We start from the raw sequence: 12,938 nt of genomic DNA on the forward strand, positions 1-12,938 counted from the left end.
GCCGACGTGCATGAATTGAAGCCCGAACCCATACTATGCCCCATGCCAAGTAAAACTGCCGCAGCGTCTGTAGATTTCACTGAATGTTGGCATCAACACAAATATTTCGTAATGTGCGCTACCTCAATGCACAAAATATGATTTTCTAGCATTAATAAATCGACGGCGATTCGATTTTGGCAAAACAAGAATGCATTGGTGCAGTGTGTGTGAGCAGCGTGTAGCCTACCGCACCAAGCGAAGGCATCATACCTGAACGTCCTGCAATACCTGATTTCTTATTTAATCAGCATTAATTGGATAGCGTGACATTCCCATACCTTTCTGCCTGGTTGATGTCGCGTTGTCAAGTGAGGGGTGGGCTCGGCTTGCTACACTTGCGGTGATAAATGAACAGATCGTTGTTTGTCTTGTCCCGGCTGCCTCTTCTATTTTGAGTGCCCCTGTACCCACGAGTTCACGCTATCAGGATGAATCCCAGCGGGCAAATTGTGTTATCAATAACCGGGGACCCATGCAACGTGAGACGCGCTGGGTTTTGGGGGAGGGAGCTGTCTCCTTCCCAGTGCTGAATTGACGTCACGGAAATGCAAGATGCTCCTCGAGGGGGCGCTGCTACCGCCCTCTGCAAAAAAACAAGAATGTAGGCTACCAGTTTTCCATCATGAATCCTTCTTCCCGCTCCTACCCTAAATGTGTCGTGATGATGTTTTGGGCGCGTTCCATTCACTGATTCTGTATTTAGAGCTGTCCTTTAGCCAGAAGGTTCGGGTTCAACTTGCCCCGTGTCGGCGCGCGAACACCCGCCCTGCTGATGTGTCCTTGAGCAAGACACTGAACCCTCTCCACGCAGCATGCTGTCCTGGACCTGTCTGTCCTGCAGCTGACCATGCGCTCTGAGTCTGACTGACCTCCCTGCTGAGGGAGAGAGGAAAAATAAAATAAATACAAATAAATAAAATGTAAATAAAATTAAAATAAATAAATAAAGATAACTCAAATAAAATAAAAAAATATAATCACCATCCTCATCATCGCCATCACGATCATGACTCATTCCCAAATGAGTGTTATTAGGCTTTGTTTTCACATGTCCATCAAGATGACGAATGAAGATCATTTAATTGTGGAATAATTTCAATACAAAGGAAATGTACAGCAATGTGGAACAATATGATGAAACGTAATGAAATAAACCAAAACAAAAGAAAATACAGACTTGTTTTTTGGACATCAAAACTCCACCAGCGGCTGTGCTGTTTTGTGTGGATTTAATGTCGCTCTTCGTCCAGAGGAGGGCAGCATATCGACCTCTGCTGCTCTGTGGATGGGCGCGTTGTGAAAACACTCCGCACAGTTTGTCCCTCATTGCCTCCACTCCTACCGTGTACGGCGGGATTCAAGCTGACAACAGGCGGATCGCAGTGCATGAGTGCATCACTAGCGAGCTTCTTTTTTGTTGTTGAACAACGTACAGCTGATTGACCGCAATTACACAGGATCACACAGGTAATTTACAATACTAGTCCGACGAATGCCAGCGTACTACTGTCTGCCGAAGTCAAATGAAAGTGCTAGTTAGCAAACTAGGTTAGCGTTAACGTTAGCTAACCAGCTACTCATGACCTGATTGAGTGTAACTTTTAGCGCTGGCAGCTCTTGGCTACTGACTTTAGCTGTCAAACGTTAGCTACAATCAGCTGTTGATGTTTAGCGTTGGCTAATTACGATCCTTTTCTAGGTTGCGGGGTTCGCTGTGTGAAAGATGTGTTCGCTGTCTCTGTTCCCCCCTCCGCTGCCCCCTGGACAGACCACACTCTGCGAGTCCAACAACGAGCTTCTGTCAGGAGTCGTTAACGACTCTCTGAAACAGGTATGAGACAAACGGTACTAAAGTTAAGTTCATAAATATAACGTTAGCCCTTCAAAGCATCTGTCAAAGCATTTTACTGAGAGCGAGCCTACCCAGATTTAACAATCAACAATCAATCACAAAACAAGATGGAACGACAACATTTTCCGTGACGACTTCAGAAACAAATGTTGTGGAACAAAAGTGAGTGTGACAAGTGAGCGACAAGGTTCCTGTGTTTGTGGCAAGGGTACAAAACTTCATCCAGATAGTAGTTAACTGTTTGTAGGTAAACCTATCTGCTATGTGTGTTGTATTTTGTTGTATGGTAGTCCATGTTCTAATCAGTATTTGAATATTGTGTTGGTTGTTGTTGTTTTTTTCTTTCCATACACTTATTTTTAAATAGTAAATCCAACATTATTAGCCATTAGCCATAGCCCAGCAAAATTAGTTTCATGGGCTATGGCTGTCATTTATTTATTTGACGTGATTATTGCAATACTTGCCAGTTGCCACTGAAGCTTCGAAGCCCAAAGAATGGTATTCGAGGGGGCAGCCGTAGTATTTTGTCTTTCTGGAAAGGTGTTGTGCGGCTGTCATTTAAAGGTGCATTCTGTGTGGTTGTGTGTTTTGTGTAGGAGTCCAGTCCTCTCGGTCTGTACTTCCCTCGGGAGTCACTGAAGCCCCACAGTCGAACAGAGAGCAGCAGCAAGGCGGCCTTCCTGGACCACAGTGAAACACTGTGGATGAGAAGTGCAGCAGCCTGGTATGTAACAAACAGTCACAGAGTTACACACACAAACACACACACACACACACACACACGCGCACACACACACACACACACACACACACACAGACACACACACACACAAACACACACAAGATTACCAGTTAAAAGGGGACCCATGATGGCCCAGAAGGTTCATATCCACATTGCAGCATTTGTTACATGCCATGCCCTCTGTCCTCCCAATTAACATTCCTGTGTTACATATGTGTAATATACCAAAAGGTAGCTATATAATCTAAAAGAGGATCTAAAAAAAGATGTGGCTAGCTCCGATCATTTTCACAACTCATCTCTCTGTGTTCTAGGCGGGACACCGGCCTCAATGGGCTACTGGCTGAAATTGCCAGCTCGAGTGCAGAGGGTAAGCCAGGCTCCAACATCTGCTGTCGTGCTTGAAAACATAACGTGTTGTAACGTCCTTGTAACATCTTGATCTCCTTCTATGCCTTTAATGACACAGAACCTTTGTGCTTGTTGTGTCCCCTCAGTGCCCAAATGGCTTTCAGTGAGTGCCGGCTGTGTCTTGGCGCTGCTGCGACGGGTCTCTTCTTTCCACGGCTCCCTGTTTCCTCACCTCACCGTAAGTTGTGCCATCAGTCTCAATATGCCTCGATCACGTCGGGACGTTGACATTTGTATTAATTGCAGCTGTTCGTCTCATTCATGCTTTAGTTGAGTGGTGAAGACATGATTGCAGAGTTTTCCCAAGTGCTGAACTGGTAAGTGCCGACCTTTGATGATCTGCCATTTATTTTTCCTCTCAAAAGGATGAAGATGTATGTATATTGTGTAGAAAGTTGATAAGTGGAGCTGACAATATTTAAAGTTTAAAAATTGATGATCAACCTGGGGAAGGTGGTTTGAAGTCAGCCTTTCAGACATCACACTATTTAAGAATTTATTCTATATGTCTACTCATGATTGGTGTTAATGTTCCTAAAATGCCATATTGTGATTATAAAATTGTTCAGCCAAATGCCAATAAATCACCTTTTCTCTCCTGTCTTGCCTCCTGCTTAACCAGGCCGGACGGTGTGGTGCGAGCGTTTGCCTGGCATCCTCATACGGACAAATTTGCTGTAGCGCTATTAGACGACTCCATTAAGATCTACAACCCTAAGAGGTACCATAAAGCTTTGAAGTGCATTTCTTTTACCGTAGATCACAAATCACTTTCCATAAAAAACAAGATAATCACGCAGATTGCTCTACAAAGGTGTGCTCTCTCTGTCTCTCAGTGCCACAGCGCCGACGCTGAAGCACCGTCTGCAGAGGAACATTGCCGCGGTGCAGTGGAAGCCGCTGTGTGCTTCGGGCCTGGCTGTGGCCTGTCACAACTGTGTGCTGGTCTGGCACGTGGACCCCTGCTCACTGTCCACCAGGTAGGTGCATTCACATGTGCACATAGGCATATTATCAAATCATGGCTGACCCCTCCCACCCTGGCCACAAACTCTTTAAGACACTCCCCCACGGCAAGACACTGAGGTCTGCCAAGACCAGAACCACCCGCCACAAGACCAGCTTCTTCCCAACCGCCATCAGCCTCACCAACAAGGCCCGGAAACCCCTTCCGCCAAGGACCTCACCAACAACCCCCCCCCCCCCCCCCTCCCCACACACACACACACACACACACACACACACACAAACTCACTACCTCCTCCTAAACTCAACTGAACTCACCCCCCCCCCATAAAACTGGAACTCATATCTAATTTAATGCCTGTCTAACTGGGACTGTAAATTCATGTAAATTCCCTGCACATTTAATGCCTATTTAACTTAGCCTGTAAATTTCATGTACATTCAATGTAAACTCTTATTTAACTCCGACTGCAAATTCATGTAAATCCACTGCCTATTTAACGTCTATTTAACTCAGTCTGTAAATCACATGTAAATCCAACGTAAATTCATATTTATCATCCACAGAACACTTCCCCACTCATGTACATATTTCGATTTGATTGCACTTGCAACTTTGTGATTGTCTTTAGTTATCTTCCTACTTCTTATCTCTGTATATTGATGTGACTACTACGCTGCATACAGACAGTAAGACAAATTCCTCGTATGTAACTTGCATACTGTGGCAATAAAAGTGATTCTGATTCTGATTAGGCAAGCACTGTTTTCTCTTGTTTTTCTTTTTCTCTCCCTTCTACACGTTTCTCTCGCTCCACCCACGCAGGCCCTCGTCTGGTTGTGCTCAAGTCTTGTCCCATGCCGGCCACTCTCCAGTCACGTCCATCGCCTGGGCTCCGAGCGGCTCGTCTCTCCTGGTGTCGGCCTCGCCCATGGACACCGCCGTGATGGTACGGACCAGCAGCCTCAATCTCTACAGTTCACCTCGGCGTGCAAAAAGTGATTCGCACCAATGTTTGAATCCATCGTTGAGTTTCCGTGGCCTCTTTTGTGTCAATGTCTTCATCAGATATGGGACGTGGCAACAGAGAGCTGTGTGCCTCTTCACCGTGTGGGCGGAGGCGGGGTCACCTTCCTGTCCTGGTCCCCCGATGGCAGCCATGTGCTGGCCTCAACACCCTCTGCCCTGTTCAGGTGAGAGACACAGGTGTAGTCAGAGATTGGTGGGTTCTCAAAGAGGTTAGAGAGCCGTTATAAGAGTTTATAATCTTTGTAATAAAGTGTGTAGTGTTGGAATAGCGCATTCCGAGTTCAATCTATGGCATCTATAGGCACCACTGAATGTTTACGTATTCCTCATTAATTTTTTTCAATATTTCATTTTAATTTTTCTATAGAACACAAACAAAACAAAACAGACAGTGGTGCTACCAGCCATGTAAGGTGCTTATGTGCTTGCAGTCGATGTACTTGAGATCTCACATAAGGGGTCTATAGGAGACCAGCCGGGCGAGTCACCCGTCGCCCCCTAACTTCATCGAGGTGGGCTAAAAACAGGTCCCATATAGTTAGACATTTTCTAAGTGAGTTGGTTCCCAGGAACCTGAGTCTCTCCATCCGTATAACAGAGACCATGTCCATCAACCACAATTGGAAAGAGGGTGAAGAGGGGGACTTCCATTCCTTAAGAATTAGTTTTTTGCTATGGTTTTTTGGCAACAGTTGTCAACGTATTCCTCATTATTGATTAGTGTTCATGATGGCTGCGCCTTTTTGCGAGTCATTTGCTACATTATAATTGAGGTCCACTTAACTGTCATGAATATTTATGAACATGTAAGGGATTAGTGGCTTAGCCTGGAGTGTAGCAGGCATTATGGCAAGATCACTTACAAGAGAAAAATATGATTTACATTACCGTAAATTAATTATTTAATTAAATTAATTATTTTTTTTACATTAAATACATTATTTTTCTCTTGTAAGTAACCCTTTGATCCAGCACCCACCCTAACTGTGTTGGATGTGTGTGCCTCCTCTATTTTTACTACATTATAAGATAACTTCACACAAAGTGAAGCAGAGTGTGTTACACAGAAAGATAACTCGTTTCTGCCTGTTTCTTCAGGGTCTGGGAGACCAGGATGTGGACTTGTGAGCGTTGGCCGTGTTTGAAAGGGCGCTGTCAGGTGATACTGTGCACCGCTTTCTACAGTTGTCCAATTAAGTAACAACACAGTTTTGATTAACCTGGACGTGGGTTCATTCATTAATTATGGGTCTGATCTTTTTGGTGATTATTAGTCTGGTTGTTGGAGTCCAGATGGGAGCCGACTTCTCTTCGCTGTACAGGGAGAGACGGTCATCTATGCCCTGACCTTCACCGACACACCAGGTTAGAAGTCACGCTCTGCATGCATACAATGCCAAACTTATCAGTTACATTTTAAAACAGTTTTTTGTGACCGTTGATTTGACCCATGAATAGTTCTGTTCTAAAATGAGATTTCAACCATTTGAGAAAAGTGATACCTACCCGGCCTCAAATGGTGGTACCTAAAGGATATTGAGTAAAGAAAATGAGGTAACGTAATTAAACTAACTTTTTTTTTTTTTTTTTTTACTTCATGTGAATAAACAAGCTTACAAAACTCAGTAAATAAAGAATACTCCCACTGGCTCCAAGTCAAATATAGGATCAACTTCAAAATACTACTCACCACTTACAAAGCCCTAAACAACCTGGCCCCCCCCACCTCTCCGATCTCCTCCCCCGCCACGCCCCCACTCGCAGCCTCAGGTCCGGAGACACCAACTGCTTGAAGATGCCAGGACCAAGCTCCGGACCTGGGGCGACAGGGCCTTCTCAGTCACTGCACCCTCCCTCTGGAACACTCTCCCCATCCACATCTGTCAAGCAAACACCCTACCATCTTTCAAACAGGTCCTCAAGACCCACCTCTACACACTCGCCTTCTCCTGCTAACCCCATCACTCATTTTCTATTTATTTTACTATTACAATTGTACTTATTAAATGATTTTACTCTGTGTGTAAAGCGACTTTGAGTACCTAGAAAAGCGCTATATGAGTTGAATGTATTATTATTATTATTAATAAACAACCGTGTTTTTCTCCAGGAGTACCTTCAAGCACATCAAAAGGACCAAAGGCGGCAGCAGTGGTGGCCGACCTCTCAGAGACAACCTTCACCACACCAGATGGAGACATCATGTAAGACGGGCTCAAGTAGAGTCCAGGTTAGCTGCTACTCTGGCTAATTGCTCGTCCTTTAGCCTCGAATGTCAGACACACTCCAGAGTGACCCTCATCTTTAGCTGCACTCATCACTGTGTTTTTACCTGTCTGCCAGTGTCGGCGGAGAGATCCAGTCTTTGGCTTGGGACCCGAGAGGAGAGAGGCTTGCAGTGCTTATCAAAGGTCAGCCATATTTCTCCTTGTTTTGTCCTTTGTTCTCCCTGCTGTGCCATATACAGATCCTTCCAAAATAAAAATTATATCATGGAAATATCATGGATGACCGTGGGCTTCAGCGGATTGTCAAGCAAAGATGATTCAAAAATTTGGTGGAGATTCAGAGGGAGTGGACTGAGGCTGGAGTCAGTCATAACTGAGAAGTAACTGCTGATTTTCTTCACACTATTCTACTTTCTTGAAATACTGTTTTGGGGGTTTTCTGGAGCTGTAGGCCAAAATTATGAAATATTAAACAAATAAAGACTAGAAATATTTCACTTTGCTGAACAGACTCACGCCAGAATAGCCAGCGCCCCCTGCTCCTCCCCACCCTCAACATCTCCCCCTCCTCGCCCCCCCCCATCCCAAAGACCCCCTCGCTCCAGCACCCCCTGCTCCTCCCCACCCCAAAGACCCCCTCGCTCCTCCCCACCCCCAAGACCTCCTTGTTCCGACCCCCCACGCTCAAAACCACCTCCCCCTCCCACCCGCTCACCCTTCCCTCAATCTCCCTGCCCGCCCCAAAGGGGAAAACTGAAGAAAAAAGCATTTTCTGCCCCAAAAACAAGGTCACAGAGGATCATGAAACGATCAGATGTCTAACTATCCCCACCCTGATTAGCTACAGAACAAACAAAGATTATCTCTCAGCACGTCCTGTTCCAGGACCAAGCCTAGTATCTGTTCTCCAGGGACACTCTGAAAAGCATTTACAAATTCAACCTAGCAGTGCAGCTATCAAGGCTGCACTGCTAAATATTAGGTCACTTGTAAGCAAGTCGCTTCTAATAAACGATCTGATTACGAGTCATAAACTGGACCTCATGTTCCTCACAGAGACCTGGCTTGATCTAAACAACAGGGAATATGTTCTTAATGAGTCAGCCCCACCTAACTTTAACTACATTGACGCCCCCAGAGTCGGTAAGAAAGGGGGAGGAGTAGCTATTATTTTCTCTGATGCTTTTCAATGCAAGCAGGTATCGTTTGGCGACTTTTCATCATTTGAATATCTGGCCGCTGTTCTGAAGTGCTCTCCCTCTATTTTACTACTGATTATATACAGACCACCTAAGTACTCTAGTAGTTTTTTTGATGAATTTTCAGAACTCCTTTCTATAATCTCCATAGAACATGACTGTTTAACTATTGCAGGAGATTTTAATATTCATATTGACAACCCCAATGATAATAATGCCAAAGAATTGAATAACCTCCTTGACACTTTTGACCTGTTACAACATGTCTCTGGGCCCACTCACAATCGAGGCCATACCCTAGATTTATTTATCACCAAGGGCTTTGAGTCATCGTTTCTTTCAGCTAGTGATGTTGCTCTGTCCGACCATCTCTGTATTTTTCTTGAACTCAAGATCACCCCTATCGCTCTTACTCGGTCAAAAACCATCAAAAAGCGTTACATCAACGAGAGTACTAGCACACGGTTCATGGAGGCTTTCTCGCTGGCCCCTTCCCTCTCCTCAGCCTCTGTCAATGATCTCCTAGATAACTTCAATTCTAAAACCCTAAAGGCTATTGATGCTGTAGCTCCCATTAGATCTAAACTAATCTCCGGTAAGAAAAAAGCACCATGGAGAAACGCTCCCTCTGTAAATAACAAAAAAAGAGATTGTAGGAAAGCCGAGCGCAAATGGCGGAAAACTAAACTTCACATCGATTATGACATCTATAAAAATAGTCTTCACTCCTACAACCAGGAACTAAAAAATTCCAGAAAATTCTTCTTCTCCGACATTATCAGCAAAAACACCAATGACGCTCGCACTCTTTTTGCCACTGTTGACAGGCTGACAAACCCCCCCCCACAAATTGCCCCTGATCTTCTATCCAATGTCAAATGCAATGAATTTGCGACCTTCTTTAGGGATAAAATTATAAATATCAGACTAACTATTTCCACATCAAGAACAAATGTGGCTCCGCCGCACCCACAGAATAGGTGCTTAATTAACATGACTCAGTTCAATGTCATTGACCACAAGAAACTAGAAGAAACGATACGAGGCCTTAAATCCTCATCGTGTTGCCTAGACACCCTGCCAACAAGCTTTCTAAAAAATGTCTACAGTTGCCTGGCGACCGACATACTGAAGATAATTAATACCTCTCTTCTTACAGGCATTTTCCCAAAATCTCTAAAAAACTGCAGTTGTTAAGCCCTTGCTAAAGAAGCGTAGCCTCGACCCCTCTATAATCAGCAATTACAGACCAATATCAAATCTTCCCTTTATTAGCAAAATACTCGAAAAAACTGTCTACCAACAACTCAATACCTTTCTATCCTCCAATGACCTCCTAGATCCTTTCCAATCAGGCTTCCGACCCCATCATAGCACCGAAACTGCGCTTATCAGAGTTATAAATGACATCCGAATGAACACTGATTCAGGTAAAATCTCAATCTTAGTGTTACTAGACCTCAGCGCTGCCTTTGATACGGTTGACCACGAAATTCTATTGGACAGACTGGAAAACTGGGTCGGGCTTTCCGGCACGGTCCTAGAGTGGTTCAGATCTTATCTGCAAGACAGGAACTACTTTGTCTCCATTGGCAACTACACATCTGACCAAACCAAAATGACATGTGGGGTACCCCAAGGATCAATTTTAGGTCCTGTCCTGTTTAACCTTTATATGCTCTCTCTGGGCCTAATTATGCAAAAAAACAAAATAGCTTATCATAGCTATGCAGATGACACCCAACTCTACATAGCCCTCTCATCGGATGACTATGCCCCCATAGAGTCACTGTGTCAGTGCCTTGCGCAAATTAATGATTGGATGTGCCAGAATTTTCTCCAACTTAATAAAGACAAAACAGAGATAATTGTCTTCGGCAAAAAAGAAGATAGGCTCAAAGTTACTGCTCACCTCGAATCCCTATCTCTGAAGCCAAAGGACCAGGTAAAAAATCTTGGCATTATTATTGACTCTGATCTAAATTTCAACTCCCACATCAAGCTTATAAGAAAATCTGCCTTCTATCATCTAAAAAATATAGCAAGGATTAGAGGCTATATGTCCAAACAAGATCTTGAAAAACTAATTCATGCTTTCATTTCTAGCAGGCTAGACTACTGCAACAGTCTTTTCAATGGTCTTCCCAAAAAAGCTGTTAAACAACTTCAGCTCATTCAGAATGCGGCTGCTAGAGTTCTAACAAGAACCAAGAAAGCTGAACACATTACACCAGTTCTCAAATCCCTGCATTGGCTGCCAGTAAATCTTAGAATAGACTTTAAAATTCTGCTAATAGTTTACAAATCTCTCAACGGGTCAGGCCCACACTACATCTCTGAAATGCTTCTACACTATGAACCATCCAGATCCCTGAGATCTTCAGGCACTGGTCTACTAATTGTCCCAAGGACCAAATCTAAACATGGTGAAGCCGCGTTCTCCCACTATGCCTCTCATAACTGGAACAAACTCCCTGAACACATTAGATCTGCCCCTACTCTGCCTATTTTTAAATCCAAGCTAAAGACCTTTATGTTTACTCTTGCTTTTAACTGCTACTAAACTACTGCCTCTCTCGGCCTGTAATTTTAAAAAGATTTTTCCTGTACATTTCCAACAAATGGACTGTACATGTAATAATAATACTGAAGAGTGCCTTGTAACTTATTTAAAACAGAAATAATGTTTCATGTTTGTTAATTTGAGTATATATTTTAACTAAAACTGTCGGCTGTGTTTTTTATGTGTTTTTTATATGTGCATTGCTTTGCTGCTTGTTTTTTCGATTATTTTTTTTGTAAAGCACCTTGAATTGCCTTTGTGTATGAAAGGTGCTATATAAATAAAATTTGACTTGACTTGACTTGACTTTGTGTGTAATGAATCTATAATCTATGAAAGTTTCACTTTTTGAAAGGAATTATGGAAAAAAACTAACTTTTCCATGATATTCAAATTTTTTGGAAAGGATCTGTATGTGTCCAGTATTTCAACGCTCTTTATGTTTTAGTACATTTTCTGCAACTCCCATTTGTGACATTGTGGCTCCGTCTGTCTCACCTGTTCTTTCAGGTGATCCACAAGCCACAGCTCGTCCTGCTATGATCGCTGTATTCAAGACAAGAACCAGCCCTGTTTTTGAGCTCTTGCCATGGTGTGTTTCTGTGTGTGTGTGTGTGTGTGTGTGTGTGTGTCTGCATTTAAAAAGTGTGTGCTTTAGTAGTACTATATATTCCATACTGACGTATATACTGTATCTCCTATGTTTTCCCCTAGTGGCTTTGTTCAGGGCGAGCCTGGCACAGAGCCAAGACTGCTGCAGTTCCACCCAAATTTCCAGCACGGAGCCCTGCTCACTGTGGTCAGTTTCTCCCTAGAAAGACTTCATATTACAGCCGTTTGTTCAAGTCAAATTATGTCATTTCAGCTGTAAATGAAATGTTGAAAGAGAATGATTCTTTATGGTTAATATTGACTATTATTCACTCATTCTCTACTCTTCCACCTCTCAAGTGACTAAAGTGATGTTTCTCTCTCCGTTCCCAGTGTTGGTCCAGTGGAAGAATGACCCACGTGCCTTTCTACTTCCTGAGTGCCGGAGTCCCCCATCTTGGCCTCAACGGCAGCCCGACACTGCCACACCTCCAGGAGAAGCCAGCTGACTATGCCAATCAGACCCTCTATACATCGCTCATCTCTTGACCAGCTCCACCCCCCCCCCCAACACACAGACTCACTCATCATTTTTTGATTACTGTTTGTCAATAAATATGTCGAAAGTTCTTGCTAAACTAAGACTTGCTGCCTCTTTCATTATTTTCGGAATGCCTGTGCAGTGATGTCCGTCCCTGTGTGACCGGTGGAGTCTGTGCAGGTATTGCGTAGCAAGTTCGGCCATTGATCTGTGCAGCCATCGCAGATCTGGCCATTATCCCGCCCTAAGTAAAATCCAGCTACGTTAGGTCACCTGCAGGGGTGCTCTTGACCAGGGCCGATTTTAGCCTGCTACATTAGGGTGGGCTGGTAGGGGGCAACTCTGGCGGTAGGTTGTCGGTTCGGGGATGGCGATTAAGTTGCATTATATTCAAATTTATAAAGAACGATTTGAAGCAGGGTGTAGAAGCCATTTCCAGAGTTAAGGGTAATGGGTACACCAAATTGTTCCAGTAGGAGTCAGCCACCTACTTGTGACAGGTTGACAGATATGGGAAGATGTTTATGTTCATTATGTTTATGTTTACTATGGGGACCAACAACGTATTTGACATGTATTTACCTTTTTGGTATTATAGTGCTGTTCTGCATGTTAATTACATTGCTTCACAATGTTGACATGGGTGAGTCGGGTGTGCAGTTCAGTGATCCCCTCTGAGTTGCTGTGTGTGGGTGAGTGTGTTCTAATGCAATAAACGGTATTTCCTGTAGCCTTGTGTTGTATGGGGCACAGGATCTGCTAATAAAGTG

The 12,938-nt window shown here is 43.8% G+C and overlaps 1 protein-coding gene across 1 annotated transcript; it reads left to right on the forward strand.

The window, feature by feature from the left end:
- Positions 1-1,390: 1,390 nt before the first annotated feature.
- Positions 1,391-12,854, forward strand: aaas (achalasia, adrenocortical insufficiency, alacrimia). Its single transcript, XM_083641771.1, has 17 exons — positions 1,391-1,509; positions 1,742-1,873; positions 2,494-2,621; positions 2,954-3,009; positions 3,137-3,228; positions 3,321-3,367; positions 3,673-3,771; positions 3,887-4,030; positions 4,843-4,966; positions 5,086-5,210; positions 6,145-6,205; positions 6,321-6,411; positions 7,157-7,250; positions 7,390-7,457; positions 11,547-11,628; positions 11,751-11,835; positions 12,021-12,854. The coding sequence occupies exons 2-17, from the start codon at positions 1,766-1,768 to the stop codon at positions 12,174-12,176; spliced, it is 1,560 nt and encodes a 519-aa protein (XP_083497897.1). The 5' UTR covers positions 1,391-1,509; positions 1,742-1,765; the 3' UTR covers positions 12,177-12,854.
- Positions 12,855-12,938: the final 84 nt, after the last annotated feature.

Source organism: Poromitra crassiceps, assembly GCF_964638095.1.
Source record: "Poromitra crassiceps genome assembly, chromosome: 8".
Lineage (NCBI taxonomy): Eukaryota > Metazoa > Chordata > Actinopteri > Beryciformes > Melamphaidae > Poromitra > Poromitra crassiceps.